General features: G+C 43.5%; 1 protein-coding gene across 2 annotated transcripts in view; it reads left to right on the forward strand.

Moving 5' to 3' along the window:
- The window catches only part of AHCTF1 (AT-hook containing transcription factor 1), a 564884-nt gene that overhangs the window by 200670 nt on the left and 342776 nt on the right, over window positions 1-21438 (forward strand). For both annotated transcript variants that reach the window (XM_029593945.1, XM_029593946.1), the window contains exons 13-16: window positions 9590-9680; window positions 10767-10856; window positions 11059-11199; window positions 11661-11765. In XM_029593945.1, coding sequence (XP_029449805.1) covers window positions 9590-9680; window positions 10767-10856; window positions 11059-11199; window positions 11661-11765 — 427 coding nt within the window. The remainder of the gene's footprint in view (window positions 1-9589; window positions 9681-10766; window positions 10857-11058; window positions 11200-11660; window positions 11766-21438) is intronic.

Consider the following 21438-nt stretch of genomic DNA (forward strand, 5'->3'; position numbering starts at 1 on the left):
TCTTCCATTCATACATTTACTTCTCACTGTTGTCTAGACCAGCAATCTGCAGCAGATTCCTGATTAGGCGCTGCAATTCTAGGGACTGTTTCTAAGTCGTAATGGCTGTCCACATTTCCACAGGTTGCAAAATAAATAAATAAATAAATAAATAATTTTTTCCTCATATTATTTCTGGCATTTCATATCTGCAACCTATGAGCTTGGGACTCCCAGTTTGCATGGCTAAATGCCCTGCTTATCGACTGAAAAAAGCAAATTCGCTTACTGTAAATGGTGTTTTCCATAGGGAATTTAGCCATGCATTCCCTCCCATCTCCCTGGACAGCCATACTTCATTACAACTCCTACACCAGCATTAGCTTGGAAAACCAATTGAGGGGAAGCTCGAGGAGCATGGGAAGCCGAGGTCATGCGCACTTCAAAGCTCTTCGAGCTAAGAGAGAAAGCTCCACTTTCGTGACATCATGGATGATGTCACCCAGTATGCATGGCTACATTCCTTGCTATCTACGGAAAACACTGTTTACGGTAAGCAAACTTGCTTTTATGTACTTTTCTTCCAGGAAATTGTCCAAATCTTTTAAATCCTAACAGATTCCACAGCTTGATTGAAAAAGTATTTTCTACGATTTGTTTTGAATCTGTTGGTTGGTAGTTTCTTGGAGACTACTTTTGCCGCAACTACCTTCTGAAACAAGTAGTTCTTGAATCTACTAGAAAAGATACTTGCATGCTATAACATTTTTAGGAAGCCTAATACTTAACATTTTTCCTGGCAAAGAAAAAAGTGCATATTGATCCCACATCTAGGAATGCATTTCGGATAGGGTACCAATTGGTGCCTTATCTTCCAGCATCTGATCTGAAAACTATTACTCATGCATTGGTGATATCTCATATGGATTATTGCAACTCTCTGTATAAAGGCCTACTAAATAGAACCCTATATATTTTACATATTAAAAATTTTTTCCATTTTGTTATGGCGAGCAACACTTGTCCCATTTTGTTAGAGATTTCAGGAACTTCAGTGGCTCTCAACCTTGATCCAAATATAGTTCAAATTGCTGTAATGTTTAAAACTTTTGGCCTCTGTCCTATTTATTTGAAAGAGCTTTTAAGTAGGTATCACTTCTGAATCACTAAGAGAAACCCAGAAGGTGCTGCCTTTTCCTTCCTTCCTTAAAATGAGGTCAGTTTGGTGACTGAAGAAACTCACTTTGTCTGCAACTTCTACATTTTGGAATGCACTACCAAAACAAAATTGGTCTTCAGACTTTTTGGCTTTTAGATGACAGTTCATCTGTTTTGTTTTCTTTTTTTTGTTTTTTTTTTTGAAGATATAGCATTTGACTTGTTCACTTTATCGTAAGAAAAGTGGTTAATCAAAACTAAACTAAACTTATATGGCTCACTGTTTTTAATCTTCTAGATTTCATTGACAATAGTTTGATTTTTGTTGTGAAACTGAATAGTTGGATTTTGAATTTTGTTTTTATTGTTGGCTGTTTGATTTTGATTGTATTTTTTATTTGTTTCTGTGTTGTAAAATTATGCTTATTTATTGCTTTTTGGTATGTTATCTACCTTAGGTGCATTTTTCAGAAGGGCAGAATATAAATGTAAAAGTTATTTCTCATCTTAACGTAATGCATTGAAAGTTGAAGAGGGGTCAGGAATAAAAGCACAAAGTATAAGCAAACATTTTAGAAATCTGAGGTCAGATAATAGTAAGAGGAAAGAGCAACCAAGGTGATGGAATATCCTACTTGTGCATCAAGGGGAATGGCTCTGTTAGGGCCATTATAGTTATTCATTTGTGTCCTAAAGAATTCAAGTTTAAAATACCACCATCCACACCCTAGAAAGCTAAAGTTCTGCAGTGTGCTGCAGCTAGCTTGAGATCATCAGACTTTTGGGATGGTCATTTTTCCTCTAGATCCTAGAGATTTTGAGATACTCAATTTATTAAATACCATTAGTGGTTTATGCTTATTCCTTTTTTGGCCCATTTCTACTAAAAACACAATTCAGACTTGCTTATGAAGATATTTCTCTATATATGTATATATGCATACTATATATTCACTTTAATTTGGATGTAATGTTGGATGTAATTGGCTTACAAATATAAAATCTGATGCATATCATTTTAAGATAATTTATTGAATTTAATAACCAGCCACAGGGACAACCAGAAAATCATCAATCATAACTGGTTATAAGCAGAACTCCAGTCTCTTTCCCTCCTGCCACTGATCCTCTTCCCCATACCCCCTAAACTCCCTCATCCCAATCCAAAAACATCAATCCGCAAGAGTGCAAAAGGTTGGCCAGAAAAAACACCAGCACAGTTACAGAAAAAAGTTCAGGAAGCATTTTTCTTAGACCAAAGAAGATAGGGTCAGGGCCGGTGCACGGGTATTAGGCACCCTAGGCAAACCTTACAGCCTGGTGCCCTCCCCCCCCCCCCCCCCCCCATACACAATTTTAAATTATGCATTTATAACATATTTTACATGAAAAATTACATTGAGGTAAAATTTTTATATACATGCTGTTGTGATAATTTCATGCACTGTTGTGATGCCAACAAGAAAACTTTGCATCTTGGAATTCATATGGCATCATACCTATTATGTTTTAGTATGCTCCTCCCGTATAAGCACAGTACTATCTGCCAACACTCAAAGAACAACAACCTTACCTATGAAAAACAATACCACAAATATTACACCAGAATCTAAAATAGCAATACACCTCCTATCAGGAAAACAGAACAGGCCAAGTTACTACAGATCCCTACAGAGAAACCACATGCTAAGAATGCTTCATCTCAGACTTTGCATGCAGAACACACACCCTCACCAATTACAGAATAAAGCCACATAAAGTATAAATAGAAATGTGCAGACAAAAACTGAACTGTAAAACGCATCATGCCAGACTCTACAGTGCACAGTGGAAAAACAAAAATCACCATTCCTCATTAAACAATCAATAAAATCAAGATATATAAATCATTAATCATAATAGTAAAATCATACTAATAAAATAATTTCAAAACAGCTGATGAATAGAATATCCAATAATTAAAGACTCATGCAAATTTTGAAAGCTTTACCAAACACCTATAAAATATTTCAAAACAGCAGACACATCACATACTACCCATACTAGTCAATCAAGAAAAATGAACTTAAAAAGCCACCTTTACTTACCTTCTCCAGCAGTTCTCTTACTCCTTTCCCTTGCAGGCCACACCAGAAGCAGCAGTAGCTGCTGAAGCTGTCTTCACGGTCCTCTTCCTTAGGGACCACAACTAGTCTCTTCTCTCTCTCATGATAGGGCTCCATCCGATGATGCGACCAACATGAGGACTAACATCCTGCTGTCCTGGGAGAACACCTGTTACAGCTTAGCAACTCTATCTCCACTGCCTTTAGCCTTTTCTTTTTTAGTTTTCTCCTAAGCTTCTTTCTACTACCCGCCCCCTTCCCCCTGTCTCCCAACTCTGAGCCCTGATCAGGCTGAAGCACCCACAATCCATCCTGTAAGATACAGCAGGCTGTATTTTGGGGTACTCCTTTCCCCACGTCCTCTCCTCCCATTGCTGGAGTAGTCAAGTACAATGGCTGTAATGAGCCATTCTCCGATGACAAGCAGGATCAAGGTCCTCACACATGGGTGACATCAGATGGAGCCCAGCACGGAAAACTTCTCAGTTTCTAAAAACTTTGACTAGCATACTGTGCATGCTCAAAATGCCTTATACTATGCATCCATGCAGTGTCCCTCTTAAGTCTGTTTTTTTTTCTGCAGAGCTTTTGCTTTGCGGTGTGAGTGAGCTCTTAATTATTTTCTTTAAAACTTGTGAAACTCTTTTCTCCAATTTTCTTGAGGTTTTCCTCACATTCCATCGATGCCGGATCCCTCCCTGTCCTTCCCGTAGCCTCCTTAGATAGGTTACTTGGCGGTTTCGAGTAAGTTTTCTTTTGTTTTGAACTTCTCCATGGTGGTGGTGCCTCGGTGGTAATCATTATTTGCTGCCATCGTTGTCATTTTGCGTCCCTCTTTTTTTTTCATTTCAATCATGGCCACTAACTTTTTCATTGATGCCTCTGGTGCCCGAGGGCCATGTCTATCAATGACCCCCGTGATATGTGTCCTCTAGGGGCATCTCATGATATCCAAGGTTGTTGCAAGTGCGCCCGAATGACCCCAAAGTGACATTGCGCCTGACTTGACAAGATGGAGAAACTCTTCGGGTTGGGCAAGTCCAAGGCATGGACTTTGGCATCAGCGGCATCAACACCAATGGACCTTGAAGCCACACCACTGGACACCACACCATCAACAACGGGGACAGTCTGTTCTGCTGATGCTGCCTGTGGATAGGGGTGACAGAGACTGGCCATGCTTGTTCTTCTCCAGGTCGAGGAAGTCTGGTTCCTCATCTTTGACCTTGCACTGGGGAAAGACCAGGCTGAGCACTGAGGGAAGCCGAGGAAGCATCTACACCGGTCGCCTTTTGAAGCATGGTGCCAGGCACGGGGATGCTGTGGCTCATGCTGTGATATTCCCGAAGTGACCCCGTGCGAGGAGCGCCCATCCTCCATTGATGCTGGGGGTCTGCTACTGTCTCCACCAGTCCTTGTGCCAGTCGCTGATCCGAGAAGGATCTGGCCACCCATCCTTCCTCCTAATCAGTATTGGCTTTGGCAACATTCAAGGAGGCGGTGGAGCGTCACTGCAGCTTCTGTCCACTTGAACCACTGCTGGAACAGTTCAGTGTGCTCATCTGTGTTACCAGCCCTGTTGGTGCTGGTTCCTGGGAGGCCATCGAAGCCTGGCAGGGCACCGATGCTTCCCCTGACTGTGGTGGTCGTTCCTGGTTTGTCCAAGGAGGAAGCTCCGCCTGGGTTGGTAGAGACACCGTGGCCTGCTGCCTCCCCCCCCCCCCCCCAAATCCAGATTTGCCAGGGCCTGCACTGGATTTGCTGGTGACTGTGCCTCTGGACGAAGGCCAAGCAGACAGGGCTCCATCCATCCACTGTTGATTACAGTGAGAATGAGGATCCCTATGACCCCTGGGGGTTGATACTATGGAGTCCTCCTCTGAGGGTTCGGAGGGTCTCCAGAAGAGCGAAGGAGGTCCCTGCCGGATGACTTATGCTTCCCAGGGTTTGTGCAGGTAATGGCAGAAGCCATTCTGTTTTAATTGTTGGAGGAAGATGCCAGACACAAGATGCTAGAGATCCTAAGAAAATCGTGGCAGTCCCAGTGCATGATATCCTTAAGCAGCTGCTATTGAGGATATGGGAAAACTCCCTCTCAGTGCCTCACGTTAAAAGGAAGGCAGATGGGGTCTATCTCGTCCAGAAGGCTACCGGATACAATAAGCATCAGCTTCCCCATCAATCGGTGGTCATCGAATCTGCCCTCAAGAGAGCTTAGTGCTCTTGGACCCATTCCTCTATGCCCCTGGGGAAGGACCATAGGGCGTTAGATGCTCTTGGGAGGAAAGTTTCCAGGTGACATTCTCATTTCCCGTATCACCTCCTACCAGCTCTACATGAGCCAGTACTTGCAGGACCTCTGGAAGCAGGTGCAGGAGATAGCCAAGCAGCTGCCTCAAAAGCAGAAGGACTCCATCCAGTCATTGGTGCAGAAGGGCCTGGAGTGCACAAAACATGGTCTTAGTGAACTATGATGTTTTCATAACAGCAGAGAGGGGCCTCTGCTGCAGGAATTGGCACCTGCAGAATGGCATGGCTGCAGGCCTCAAATCTTCATCCAGAGGTTCAGGAATGGCTTGCTGATGTACCATGACTGGGAAGAATTTCTTTGGAGATATAGGGTGAGGGACACGGTGGCCCAGTTGCGGGACCACCATGAGACCCTCCAACAGCTCTCTGCTGGCACTCTGGACCCGTCCTCCTCATCCAGGAGATCGGTGAGGCAGGTGCAGAGGAAGTCTTTCTATCGCCAGGGGTGGTACTATCCTCTGCCCCCTCGCTCCCATCAGCATGTGAGCTCCCATGGACGCCCCAGGCAGCAGAATCTTCCAAAGCCCCAGCCGGTGCCTCAGGCAATTCCCAGGATGGGGGTTTGACTGTACTGGAGGGAGCATAAGCCAGTTTCCTGTACTCAAGACAATAGAGGCATTGGTTCTTCTCAAACCGATGGCCCAGTATAAATTTGGACCAGTGGGTTCTGTCCATCGGCCATCAGAGGTACCAATTAAACCTATTGGGTGTCCTGCCAAATTACCCTCTGTGCCCATTTTGGGGGCCAGTGGCGCATCAGGAAGTACTGCTTGCGGAGCTCTCTGCCCTCAGCGTCCAGGGCTGTCGAGTCTGTTCCACTAAGGCAAAGAGAGTGGGGATTTTACTCCATGTATTTCCTGATTCCAAAGAGAACAGGACGACTCCATCCCATCCTAGACCTAAGGGCCTTGAACAAGTTTCAACAAAAAGAAAAGTTCAAGATGGTTTCTTTGGGCACCTTGATCCCTCTTAGGCAAAGCAGGGACTGGCTATGCACCCTCAATCTAAAGGATGCACACACCCATGTAGTGATCTTCCCAGGTCACAGGAAGTATCTCCAATTTGTGGTGGGAAGCAGCGCTTCCAGTGCAGAGTGTTGCCGTTTGGGCTAGCTTCAGCCCCACGTGTCTTCACAAAATGCCTGGCTGTGGTGGCGGCATATCTCCGCAGACTGGGAGTCACTAGGGTTTGTCTTCAACTACTCAGTCCGATGTCAGTTTTTCACCTTAATTGGACTTTATAAGAGCCCTGCTAGACACAGCTCAGGCAAAAGCCTTCCTGCCTCCTTCATGGGCCGGCACCCTGGTGTCCATTGTGGCAGAGATCCTGGGGAACCAGCAGCTGTCAGCATGGCACATGTTGAGGTTGTTGGGCCACATGGCTGCAACCATCCATGTCATTCCCTTGGCACATTTACACATGCGCAGAGCCCAATGGACCCTGAGGTTGCAGTGGTGCCAGGCCACGCAGAGCCTCCAGGCCTCCATCCTAGTCACCCAGTCTCTCTGGGACTCTTTGTCCTGGTGGCGGATACTGTCCAATCTGGAACAGGGTATCTCTTTCTGGAGTCGTCATACACAAATTGTCCTAACCACAGATGCATCCACTCTGAGCTGGGGAGCTCATGTTGAGGGGCTCCGCACCTAGGGCCTCTGGTCCACTCAGGAAAGCTGTTGCCAGATCAACTTCCTGGAACTCCAGGCAGTCAGGTACGTGATATGAGCTGTTAGAAATTGGCTGTCCAACAAAGTTGTCTTGAACCAAACAGAAAACCAGGTAGCGATGTGGTATGTTAAGTAGGGAGGTATGCGATTGTACCTCCTGTGTCAAGAAGCGGTCCAGATTTGGTCATGGGCCCTGTCCCACAGAATGGTGCTCAGGGCAACATATCTGGCAGATACGGAGAACGTACTGGCGGACAGACTGAGTCATGCCTTCAGACCCAATGAATGGTCCCTGAAACAGGAGGTGGCAAATCAGATCTTTCTCCTCTATTCATGTCCTCCTGGAACAGGAAGGTAACTCTGTTCTGCTCCCTGAACAGGACGGACGGCAAACCAGCTTTGGATGCCCTTGCCCATCATTGAGGGAAAGGGTCTTCTGTACACGTATCCTCCAATTCCTTTGCTGGGGAAGACTCCCTTGAAGCTTCGTGAGGACAGAGGGACTATGATCCTCATAGCCCCTCAGTGGCCGAGACTGGTCTGGTTTCCACTTCTATGGGTGCTATCCATCCAAAACTGATCAGTCTGGGGATTTCCTGATATCTTGTCTCGCAGGATCATGGGAGGTTGTGGTATCCCAACCTCCAGGCCCTGTCGCTCATAGCCTGAATGTTGAGAGGTTAATTCTGCAACCACTCAATCTCTCAGAGGATGTGTCTCGGATCCTAGTGGCTTCTAGAAAGTCTTCTGCTAGAAAGTCCTATGGATGGAAGAGGAGGTGGTTTTCCGTGTGATGTGAGCAGAAGGCCCTAGATCCGTTCTGCCCCACACAAAAACTGCTTGATTACCGTCTACACCTATTGGAGACTGGTTTGAAAACCATCTCCGTTAGGGTCCATCTAAGTGCAGTTTACACATTCCACCATGGTGAAGATGATTTGCCCATCTCTGTACAGCCTAAAGTTATATGTTGTATGCAGGGCCTGATTCAATTGAAACCTCCTGTAAGGCATCCTGCTGTGTTTTGGGACCTCAAAGTGGTAGTAGCTCAGCTGATAAAAGCTCCTTTTGAGCCACTGCGCATCTATGACCTGAAGTACCTGACCTGCAGGTTGTATTTTTGGTGGCTGTCACTTCAGCACACAGGGTCAGTGAGCTCCAGGCCTTAGTGACTTATCCACCTTATACTAAATTTTATCATGAATAGGGGTGGTCTTGCGCACGCACCCTAAGTTCCTCCCTAAGGTGGTGACTGACTTCCATCTTAACCAGTGTATCATCCTGACAGCTTTCTTTCCCAAGGCATACAAGCACTGCACAGTTTGGACTGCAAGTGAGCCTTAGCCTTCTATCTGGAGTGGATAGAAGCCCTTTGACAGTCCACCCAACTTTTTATTTCTTTTGATAAGAATAGGTTGCCAAACAGATGCTATATAATTGGCTAGCAGATTGCATCCCCTTCTGTTATGCCCAGGCGGGACTGCATCTTGAGGGTCATGTCAATACTCATTCTGTCAGACCCATAGCATGTCAGTGGCCCACTCGCAAGCAGTTCCTATGGAGATCTGTAAGGCTGTGAGAGTGGAGTTCTCTCCACATATTTGCATCTCGCTATTGTCTAGAATAGGGATGGCCGACATGACAAGTAGGTTCGGCCAGCCTATCCTTTGGAACCTCTTTGAGGTATAGAACCCAACTCTTCTTGCCTAGGGCCTGTTGTTTTGAGTTCAGGCTGTCTCCCACTCTTTTATCAACAGCACTGTTGTGCCTGTTGGCACCTGGTTGATGTCTGTTGGTCCCGTTTTGTTTTGGGGAACAACTTTTAGCTAGGGATTCACCCATGTGTGAAGACTACAATCCTGCTTGTCCTCGCAGAAAGTAGAGTTGCTTACCTGTTACAGGTGTTCTCAGAGGACAGCAGGATGTTAGTTCTTACGAAACCCACCTGCTACCCTGTGAAGTTGGGTTTCTCCTATTTTTTTAAATTTTTAATCGTAATTCTGTATATGAAACTGAAGAGGTACCCTGCATGAACTTGTGGTATAGGGCATGCCGGGCATGCTCAGTGTGCCTAATCAAAGATGTAGAAACTTTGACATAAGTTTTCCGCATTGATGGTAACCCATCCTGCTGTCCTCAGAGAACACTTGCTACAGGTAAGCAACTCTGCTGATCAAGGAGTAATTTAAATTAGCAAGAGCAGGATATGACATACTGTTTTGGCTTTTTGTGTGTGCTGCTGGTTTTAAATTATAATGGTAGTAATCTTAGTAAAGTAAATTAGCCATGATCTTAACCAAATTTTTTGGTGGTTTCCAGTGCAGCTATCATAAAGATTTAAAACAAATTGTATTTTTTGTGTGTACTAATTAGATGGAGCAGTTGCAAGCTATGTTATCAGCTGCTGTTGAGACGAGTTCTTTGGTGCTTCTGACTGGATGCATCAAGCAGTGGACTACTGAAGGTAAACTGCATATTTACCTCTAATTTTGGTCCTTCAGTTACATTTAGGGACTTTCATTTTTGTTTGTTTTTTTTATTTTTCTTGGGAATTTATCAGGGTTTATTATGACGAAAACAGGAGAAAATCATAGGAAAAACTCATTATTTTTCCTGGTAAATATCAGTTTATTTTGGTGGACAGAAGCTAAGACAGAACAGTTTTAAAGCAAATTCTCCCACCCACATCCCCTCTCTATCCCCCCATCCCCTGCCTAGCATGCCCCTCTATCCCTGCCCTCCCCCCCCCCCCCCCCCCCCCCCCCAAAATCTCCCTCTCTCTCCCCACCTGCCAAGAATTTCCCTCTCCCCACCATTCATCCTTACCAATAGTGGATCCTGCTCCTATGCCCTTCTTAAGCAGCATGTTTGCTGTGACTCTGTGCTTTGCAGCACAGCATTTCTGCTTTTATGTGGGTCCAGGGAGCTTGCCAAAAGTACTTCCAGTGTGGGCAGGGAAGGCCCACATCAAAAACTGCATCAGCAACACAAACAGCAGGCACTTTGGCTTCTTGAGGGAGGGGGAACTTGAAATTCTGCATTGGTGACAATGGAGGGCAAGCACTTTCAATGGTGAGAGGCAGGTGTTGACATGCAGCACATAATTTGGCCCCCCACTGGCTTCTGTCCATGGTGAGAGGCCTTGACATGCTACATCCTCAGCTCTGCTTTTAAATCATCCTAAAAGAAATATCTGGGAATTTGAGTGAACATTGCTTTAAACTGAAAATGAAGGACTCTAGATATTTTGTAATTTATGACTTTTTAGCCTATTTACTTTAGGAAAAGAAGGCTTATAAGATTGCTAAGTGTGCGCACATTTCTCCTTATCTAATGTTTGGAGTACTATCCAAACCAGATTTTCAGGACCTATTAGGGAGCCATGAGGAATTTTTACAGGGGGTGTGGGGGTTTTTTGGCTCCAAATATGTGTGTATGTGTGTGTCAAAGTAGGTTCTTTTACTTCTGGGTGGAACTTTTTTTAATCATTGAAAACCTTTGTTATACATCATTATTTGTTTTTGTTTTTTGTTTGTTTTTTTTAAATCAGAGCTTCCAAAGTCTTCTAATAACTTGCGTTTTGTTCTGGAGTGGACATGGAACAAAGTGGTTTGTACAAAAGAGGAGCTGGACAGAATATGTAAGTACTGCAGTGTGTCATGCTTTGTAAGGAAAGTGGTAGACTACTTTAGTATCAGAAAGCAAAATAAAAATATTTTAACCTTTTGTTAACTTAAATCTGTTTCAGAAGATGTGGTGGCTATAATTTTTCAGATGGTTGACAGGTTTTTCACAGATTTCCTTCTTCACAACTAACCATTTAATGTTTTGTTACCTGTAAGGTGTCTCACTGTTTGATGGCTCATGTAACTTCATTGATCCACAAACCCTCCAGTCCCTTCAGCACTGTCAGCTGCTGCTTAGCAACCTGAGCACCGTCTTGAACTGCTTTCTAACAGAGGCACAAGAACTCACTGACAAAGGTCTGTAGCAGCAGCAAATTCTAACTACTGCACCTCTTATACATAGATATATTTATAAAAAGACATTTCTAATTACTAGTCACAGTAAGGACTTCCTCCTTTCTCTCACCTACATTGCACCTACACAAAGAAGGATGATATATCCCTAAAGATAGCATTTTCTGTTGGTAAGGGAAAAAGATTGCATTATGAAGCCATGTAGAAAACTACAAAGACAGGAAGAATGCTGAAGTTATGTTCACTATTTTCTGTTATGTAAGGTGAGAGCAATAATCATTATCAGCTGTGATATTTTTTCTTGAATCATTCAGTACTTTTAGAGATCATGATATTTTATTTCAACTTTGTATAACTCTGGGATAAATAATTTCCTAATTGCTAAAAGTTGGTTTACTGACCTGAAAAAATAGGAAACCATTAAGTGCCATGTAGAAATTAACCATAGCAAATTATCTTTATAGGATTTGTAGATTTAACCAACAAGCAGGTTGTGGCCAGCCTCATCTCTCAGTATGCTCAGGTGGTACTGTGGTTCTGTCGCTCTGGACTTCTTCCGGAAGGTTTTGGTAAGGCTTGAAATTTAAATTATTTGGTTCTTTAATTGCTTGGTGAGACTATTTTGTTCTCTTTAGTTTGTTCACTTGCTAACTTCATTTTCATGTTCTACTGAATTTAAATTTCTGAATATGAATTGACAATACCACACAATCATTTGAACTTTTTACATACATATAGGCTCAAAATGTTTTCTAGCAGCTTCAAAAAATACCCACTGTAATTTGGGGGCTGGTTCATAACGGCATAGAGCATGACAGTTAAGACCATATAACCCATCTAGTCTGTCCATTCACACTTTCAGCTTAGCTTTAGAATCCCTTCCTCTCCTACAGAGATCCTTTATGCTTGTCCCATGCTATCTTCAACTCTGACACTGCCCCCCCCCCCCCCCCCCCCCCCCCCCCCCAATCTCCATCACCTTTGCTGGAAAGCTGTACTGTGTCCACCCTCTCTGTAAAGAAATTCTTACATTGCTCTTGATTGTACCCCCTTTTACCCTCATCCTATGATCCCTTCTTTCTAAAGCCTCCTTTACCTTGAGACACCTGTCTTTGTGTAGTTAATCACTGGAGATTTTTAAATTTTGCCTGTAAGCTGACTGAATTAGCCATTTCATATGAGTGACATCATCCTGCAGCATCAAATGGACTCATCTCTCCTAGCTAGTAGAGCTTTGAGCTCTACTGAGCTTGTGCAAGACTCCCCACGTGGACATTGCCTCATGAGCCTCCTCAGTCATTTTTAGTCTGAGCACAGCACGAATTAGTCTCTCCAGATATTTTTTCCAAAATCCTTTAAAAAAAAAAAAAAAAAAAAGAGCTTTTATTATTTTCTTCAGTTTTTCATCTTTTCATTGCCTTGCTGACTGCAGCACCCACAACAGCACTTTTCAGTGCTATATAAAAAAAAATTGCAGCCTCAAAATGGTGTACGTTGTGGCTGTATGGGTGTATATTGTCACAGAACACACAAACAATATTGCAAAGCAAAACTTAGTTTACTAAATGTTGCTAATATATGGATAATGAATCAGCAAAGATAAGTAATGTAAAAAATGAATACAGTATCAGTAAGACTTTCATAAATCAATACAGATAATTAGGATTATATTAATACAGACAGAAATAATATACAAAGGACACTTCCCTCATACGTCTTCCTTCTACAAGCATTGTCCTTGAAAACCTGGAAGACTGCGAGCCCGGGGACCCCAAAAAGAACCAGCTGTTTCGCTACTTGTTCTCTTGGATCATCCAAAGAAAATAGGCAAATACAATTCCTTGTATATCTTATTTTTCTCTGACTTTAGTCTAGAGTCTTCAAGTTAGGTGTTTCAATTTGCACTTTAACAAAAGTTTTACAACCAGCTCATTAGGAAGGTATTTCAGTAGTAGTCTTTGATCTTCCTAGTTGTTGCGATACCAGATGTCTTTTGAGGTTATCTTAATTTTTTTATCAGCTCATTGGTGCCAGGGAGTCTCAGGAACAAAGGGGGAAACAAAGATGGTGATAGTGTCATTACAATCCTTGTACTTAAATTATAGGTGTTATATGTATTGATCCACAATCATCAATCATTGGAGCCTGTTCTGATCCATAGCTCTCTTCGCTTCACAAAGTCTTCCGGGGATCTAGCTAAGCTGCCTAAAATTATCTTCTCACAAATGGCCAGCAAGAAGAAACCCACTGTGAATGGATTCAAGAACTGCCTCGGTGGTAAGGTCTTACTTAACGATATCCTTGTTTTGTTCCGGACCATGACCAGACAAAATATTATGCCCGTGGACAGATGTTCTGCATTTTTAATGCTCCAGGGCACACCGCAAGGAGGAATTGCATAAGTCTCAGACCCTGTGGTGGATCCTCCTCCCGCAGTGCAGTCTAGTCTGCCTTGCTGGGACATGAGTTAAACAGGAGTTCCTCAAAGACTTCCTCATCGGCTGGAACTGCATCATCAAACTGGAGCTTGCATTGAAGAAACACAATTCAGCATCTGCACTGTCTGCACACTGTGCATTGGTATGCTCGATGCATGGTCACACCAATACATGCATCGATGAAAAAGCAGAAATACAGAGAGGCATAGACACAACACACCCAGGCAAAGAGACCACACACACAGACTAAAGCAAACCAGAAACAGAGACAAACTCCACACCACACCCAGCCACATAGACCACACACCACAATGGTAAGGGCTGGAAAATTAAAAAAAAGAAACAAAACAAAACTTTTTTTTTTTTGAGCTGAGGAAAACTCCCATCTCACCCTACCCAACTTTCTTAGCTTTTTTACTGTTTTCACTAATTTTTCCTGTTTTCTATTTTTCTCTCTGGCCTCATTGTTTATTTCCCTTCCCAACCTGACCACTTCTATTTCCCCCTGCGTGCCATGGCACAAAGACTTGACAGCATAACCATTTTTTTCCTCTCTGATTGGGCAGACATTGTGCTGTCCTTCAGGATTGTATCAGCCCTCAGTTTGCTCACCCCCTGTTTTTACCCATTTCTGTATATGCCTAACTGGAACACCTGTCTTATTCAGAATTCATGGAAAAGATGGGGACAATGCTTAACGACAAAAGATAACATGCCCCCATATAGATGTCTTTCCCTGTACGTACCTGGATCAGTCCAGACCGTCTGAGTCTCCTGTCCAGCAGATGGAGACAGACCAAAACTGAAAAGGGTATCCTATATCAGGACAGAGCCTACCCTGCATCCCTTCTGTCTCCAGCAGATGCAGGCAGCTCACCCTGCGGTTCTCTTTCCTTCTTAGCTTGCCATTACCCTGTGGGGTCTTTTTTCTTTCTGTCTTGGCAAGATCAAGCAAGTATTATCTTTCTTTGTCTTTAAAAAAAAAAAAAAAAAAGTTTTCTGAAATCTGTTTTTAAGGAGACAGCTCTAGCCCCAGGATGTCTTAATTCCCCGGGTGTGCTGTCAGGGACGTTCATTCCCCTGCTTTAAAAAAAATAAAAAAATTGGACTATATAAATAAAGATAAAAGAGGCTAGACTGGAGTCAAATTAAATATTTTTAAAAAGGCAGCAGTATCTTTACCTCTGCTCTTGGGTAAAGTGAAGGGAACGTGCAGGGTTCGATCGCCTGCACTCGCTCCCTGGGGAAAAACAGCTCAGCTGGCCTCTGCCTCGTGGCGGTTCCTCCTGCTTCATTATGCCGCATTGCAATCTATGTTCAGCCTGCGGGGAGCCTGTCACACGGCTCTCCCGCGATGGGCTTTGTCCCTGTGTGCCTGCCGGGTGAGGAGGGCCCCTCCACGCCAGCGTTCAAGTCGGCGACCCCGGGGCGGAACTATACATTCTATGTAGTAAAAAGAAGATAAACCAGGACCTTGGTTCTATGAGTGGCTCTCACTGCTGTGAGTTAATGTATCAATCTTGGTGTTGTGGTTATACAGTCACCAATTTGAGATTTTTAGCAGTGTTAAGAGTAAAACAATAAGTATTGCCTTCCAACGTTGGCATATATCGCAATTGTGATTTGAGCCCCTGAAGCAGCCTTAATAGGCGAAACTCGGCCGGAGTCGGGCTTATTAATAAAAACTTTTCCACGGTACAAGGTTGTCCCTTTGTTTTCTTTAGCCTTGGCTTTCTGGGACCACCTTCCGATTTGTTTTATTGGACCATTGCTGTCTGGACAACCTCTCAAAGACTGACAAATTCAGACAGTCAGTTTTGCATAACTTATTTTCACAGGAGTCTACTGTCCACAGTGGGATCCGGGTTGCTTGTTCAATAATCAGTCTAATGCAGCCTTAAGCTTGGGATTCCCCACATGTGATAGCTAATTCAGCCTGCTTATCAGTGGAAAAAAACAAGGTTGCTAACCATAAATGGTGTTTTTCGTAGACAGCAGAATGAATTAGCTATCAAATACCTGCCCACCTCCCTGAAGTAGACTACCTAGCTAGATTTAGCTGTGGGATAAACTGAATAGGCTCACAAGGCAGTGTCCCATGTGGGAACTCCTGCACATGCTCAGAGTTCAAAGTCTTACTAGCTAGGAGAGATGAGTCTGGTACTGCCAGAAGATATCATTCAAATGTACTGGCTAATTCATTCTGCTATCTACAGAAAACACAGTTTATGGTGAGCAAACTTGCTTTCTCTATCATCTCTTATTTCCTCCAGTGTATACATTGTTTTGAACTTTAAATCTGTTGACCATTTTAGTGGCTGCCCTCTGGACCGACATCTAGTTAATATCCTTTTGATGGTACGGGCTCCAAAATTGTATACAGTACTCCAAATGAGGCCTCATTTATACAGAGACAATATTACCACTTCTTCTTTTCTGCTGTCTGTTCCTCTGTTTGTGCACCCAAGCATCCTTCTGTATTTTGCTGTCTCCTTATCTACCTTTTCAACCATATTAAGAACATTTGATATGATCACTCCCAGTTCCTGCTCTTGTTTTATGCACAGAAGGACCTCGCCCCCCTGTGCTGTCACTCTCTTAGGTTTTTCCAACTCAAATGCATGATCTTGTATTTTTTAGCATAAAATCTTAACTGCCAAGCTCTGACCATATCTCAAGTGTCACTAGATCCCTTCTCATGTTTTCCACACCTTCCAGGGTGTCTACCTTGCTCATAAGAACATGCCATACTGGGTCAGACCAAGAGTCCATCAAGCCTAGCATCCTGTCTCCAACAGTGGCCAATCCAGGCCATAAGAACCTGGCAAGTACCCAAAAACTAAGTCTATCCCATGTTACTGTTGCTAGTAATTGCAGTGGCTATTTTCTAAGTCAACTTAATAGCAGGTAACGAATTTCTCCTTCAAGAACTTATCCAATCCTTTTTTAAACCCAGCTACACTAACTGCACAAACCACATCCCCTGGCAACAAATTCCAGAGTTTAATTGTGCATTGAGTGAAAAAGAACTTTCTCTGATTAGTTTTAAATGTGCCACATGCTAACTTCATGGAGTGCCTCCTAGTCCTTCTATTATCCGAAAGAGTAAATAACCGATTTACATTTACCAGTTCTAGACCTCTCATGATTTTAAGCACCTCTATCATATCCCCCCTCAGCCGTCTCTTCCCCAAGCTAAACAGTCCAAACCTCTTTAGTCTTTCCTGATATGGGAGCTGTTCCATCCCCTTTATCATTTTGGTCGCCCTTCTCTGAACCTTCTCCATTGTAACTATATCTTTTTTTAGATGCGGCGACCCAAATTGTATACAATATTCAAGGTGCGGTCTCACCATGGAGTGATGAAGGCAATATGCCAATTTCTGTTTTATTCACCATTCCCTTTCTAATAATTCCCAATCTTGTGTTTGCTTTTTTGCTGTTTGCTCCACATTTTGTCATCCACAAAAAGGCAAATCTGACCTTATAGCCCCTGTGCAATATCACTTTTGAAAATTTTGAACAGAACTTGACTTAAGACACATTCCTGCAGCCTACCACTGGTAACTCCATTTTCTTTTGGCATGAACGTCAAATGATACTACATTTTCTCACTTCCCACTCCACCAGTTTCTAACCCAGCCCAGTCGCTTTAGGGCCCATACCTAGTCCACTTATGTAGAACCATGTCAAAAACCTTGCTGAATTCCATGTAATCTAGTACTCTCTGGTGATCTAACTCTAGTTGCCCAGTCTAAAAGTTTGATTAGATTCATCTAACAAGGCCTACCTACCTCTGTTAAATCATGTTGCCTCTGATCCTGTAATCTACTGGATTCCAGAAACTACACTACTCTTTGTTGTAGAGATTCCATTAATTTACTCACCCCTGAGGTCAGCTGTTTAATTCTTTTATATTTTGATTGTATTTTCTTACTTTTATATATTTATTGAAATGTTAACCGCTGTGAAGGATATGTTGAGACAACGGTATATAAATGATGATAAACCTTAAACCTTAGAAGCCCTCCTTCCACTTTTGTGTGCTCATAAGTTTTTTATATTATCATAAACTCTTATCACATTAATCAAATGCCTGCATACACTAAACATATACTGTATGTATGTGGCCAGAAGCATACACATTTTTTTGTTATCCCAGTTGAGATCCCAGAATGAATCCACTTTTTTTAACATTTGGCTTGCTTGCCTGGTCATTGCTAACTCTCAAAGTTTCATATCTTGCACTTTACACAGTTTGACTGGGTGCATGGAAATGATTCTGTCACTTCAGATGCCTGAGCATAAATGACAGCAGCACCTGCAGTCATAGACACATGAGTAATATTGGTGAGCAGTGCTGTACTCTTCCCTGCCTGTGGCATTTTATGAACTTCAAATCACAGAATGACTTACAAAAATCAAACCCATTTTCTTTGATAAACAAATCCACCATGAAGACTTAGGCCCCGGTTGATCTTGAAAAAGAGAGTTGAAGTTGCTGCAACGTCATTAATGCACTAACTAGACCAGAAAACAAGAGCAAAACACCTCCAATTATCTCAAATATATTCAAGAAGTGAAAAACGCATGCATTAAATATCTAATCCAAAAGCATTTTTGCAAAATGTTTTTTCCAGAAAATTTTTGTTAGGATGTCAATATCAAGCACAGTGCCTATTGCAGTAATCCACTACTCTTGCCTGCTATGGACCACAAACAGTATCATCCAAATGGTACTTATGTTCCTTTATTTTTTTTGCAACAGTTAAATTTTTTATATTTAACCATTGAGGAATGTTGTTGATTTTTGCAAAAAATAAAGGAACATCAGTACAAGGACTAGGAACACACTCCATGAAGTTAGCAAGTAGCTCATTTAAAACAAATCAGAGAAAAATCTTTTTCACTCAATGCGTAATTAAGCTCTGGAATTCATTGCCAGAGGATGTTATGGCAGTTAGTATAGCTGGGTTTAAAAAAGGTTTAGATAAGTTCCTAGAGCAGAAGTCCGTAAACTGCTACTAATCAATAAGCTTAGGATCTATTCATTTAATGTTTGGGTACTTTCCAGGTTCTTGTGACATGGTTGGCCACTGTTGGACACAGGATATTGGGCTTGATGGACCCTTGGTCTGATCCAGTATGGCATTCTTATGTTCTAAGTGCAATTTGGATGATAACTGTTTACAGACCAAAGCGGGCCATAGACAGTGGATTATTGCAGTAGGCACTATTAAAGACTCGCGAAGCTTACAGCATGGAGCCAATTATGTCGCTTCATGTCTTTGACAGGACAAAAATAATGTGGCATGAACCTGAATCTGCAGATAAAATATAAATGTGCTAGTTTTGGCTCACACTCTGTGGTTTGCTTACCCAAGGTCCAGGGGGTACTTAAGAACATGGTTGAAATACCCTGGTCTATTGTTTTCAGAGCATTTATCTGAACACCACTATATAGAAATATTTTATGTAAAAGATTACTGTTTCTGAACTTGCTGTTAAAATATGTCTGAAACCAAGGTAGGCTCTGAATATTTCTGTATTTCTTAGCATTTAGACAGGTGGATCCAGAACAAGTGTGTTATGCACCTCTACCAGCAGATGGAGATGGGGCAAAGCTGACATCACAATATATATACTCCTGCAGTGACAGCCTCCCAGTATTCTCCATTTACAGCAGATGGTGGATGTGCATCTCCCTTCTAGGGATTTCTTAAAACTTTTAGAAGGAGAAAAAGAAGAAAGAAAATTAATTTCTCCCAGGACAAGCAGGATGGTAGTCCTCATGTGGGTGATATCATCAGACGGATCCCTGTCACGGAACACTTCTGTCAAAGTTTCTAGAACTTTTGACTGGCACACTGAGCATGGCCAGCATGCCAAAATCCCTGTAGCCACAGGGTCTCACTTCAGTCTCTTTTTTTCCACGCTGCAGCTTGCCTTGCGGGTTAGGAGCTCTGAGATTTTCTCACCTTTTTTCACACGGAAAAACTTGAAGTTTTACTTAAGTTTTCCTAACAGGGGGTCTCCTATCACGCTCCGTGTTCCTCCGATGCTCGGTGAGTACTTTCCCATGTCTCCGGTCGGTTCCTGCTTTTTTACCATTTGGTTCCCTCAGGCCACTGACCGTTTTGCGCCCTTTTTATCATGGCGACCGGATTCAGAAAAAGCCCAGAGTGTCCGCAAACCATGTCCATCACGGACCCTCACACTGTGTGTTCTGTGCCTGGGCTCATCACACGATGTCCGGTGTCCCGAATGCGCCCAAATGACTCCAAAGGGCAGACATGCTCGTCTGGATAAGATGGAGACTCTCTTCAAATCGAGATTAACTCCATCGACTTCCACACAGTCATCACCGGAGAGTTAAAGGTTCTTTCACCAATAAGCCTCGCCGGGAATGACAGGGAGATGGTGATCATCTGTCACAGACGCCATCCAGGGCATCGGTAGCATCATTCCCGGTGCCGGGGAAAGACTGGACCGAGGACCGAGGGGAAACATTGCCACCGGCACCAAAACGATTCCACTCCTGGTGCTGGCACCGACACCGCAGCGGCATCAATGGCCATCGAGCCATCTGCAAAGAGGACACAGGCAGAGAAGCCCCCATCCTCCTCTGCATCCAAGACCCCAAGGCGTTCCCCACCGTTATCGGTGCCGGGTACTGTGCCTCCACAAACTCCTGTGGAAGAGCCAGTAATGCCAAGCCTGCATACCCCTGTGGCAGCGATATCCACACCAGCTTTCAGGGAGGAACTGGATATCCTCGGCCGTCAGGCAGTCCTCGATGCCTTCCGGAATCTACAACTGCCAGCGATGTCGGCCTCCATACTGGCACAGACCCTGGAACCATCGATATTTGCACCGCTATTGGACCGACTCTATACCCTCATGGGTGCTTTTCTGACTCAGCCTGTTCCATCAGCACTGAGTTGGCCATCGAGACATCCGCAGCTCCTGATACCAATTCCGGGCTCCTCTGAGGATGACGAAACTGCTTCCAGTCCGACTCCAGCTCCAAGTCCATCAATGCTGGAACCGCTTCCTGGTCCATCGGGGCTCTCGGGACATAAACGTCCACCGTTCCCCTCGATTCCATCAAAGTCTCCATTGATGCCAGTATACCCTCCATCGAGGCCTGCATCGATGCCAACGTGTCCTGGAGTCTTGGACATTCTCCCTTCTTCTGGATCTCGACATGAGACTCCCTATGACCCATGGGAGGATGTAGATACAGATACCTCCACATCAAAAGATTTACTCTCAGAGCCTTCTCCTTCTGAGGAAAGAAGGCGCTCTCCTCCTGAGGACCTTTCCTTTTCCAATTTCATCAAAGAAATGTCCGAGACCATTCCTTTCATCTTAGTTACGGAGGAGGCCATGCGTTACAAAACCTTGGAGGTTCTACAATTTGTTGATGCCCCCAAGGAAATCATGGCCATTGCAGTGCATGAAGTCTTCTTGGATCTCCTACACCCCCTATGGGAGCATCCTGGCCCTGCTCCTCCACTAAATAGGAAAAACAGATGCATCATATTTAGTTCAACGTGCCCCAGGTTTTCAAAAACCACAACTTCCTCATCAATCTGTTGCGGTTGAATCCGCACAAAAGAAGGCCAAGAGATTGCGTCCGCATTCTTCAGCTCCCCCAGGTAAGGACCAGAAGTTCCTGGGTCGGAAGATCTTCCAAGGCTCCATGTTGGTATCCAGTATAGCCGCCTACCAACTATATATGACTCAGTACCAAAGAAATATATGGAAGCAAGTCCAAGATTTTTTGGACTCCTTGCCTCAG

Source organism: Rhinatrema bivittatum, chromosome 3, assembly GCF_901001135.1.
Source record: "Rhinatrema bivittatum chromosome 3, aRhiBiv1.1, whole genome shotgun sequence".
Taxonomy (NCBI): Eukaryota; Metazoa; Chordata; class Amphibia; order Gymnophiona; family Rhinatrematidae; genus Rhinatrema; species Rhinatrema bivittatum.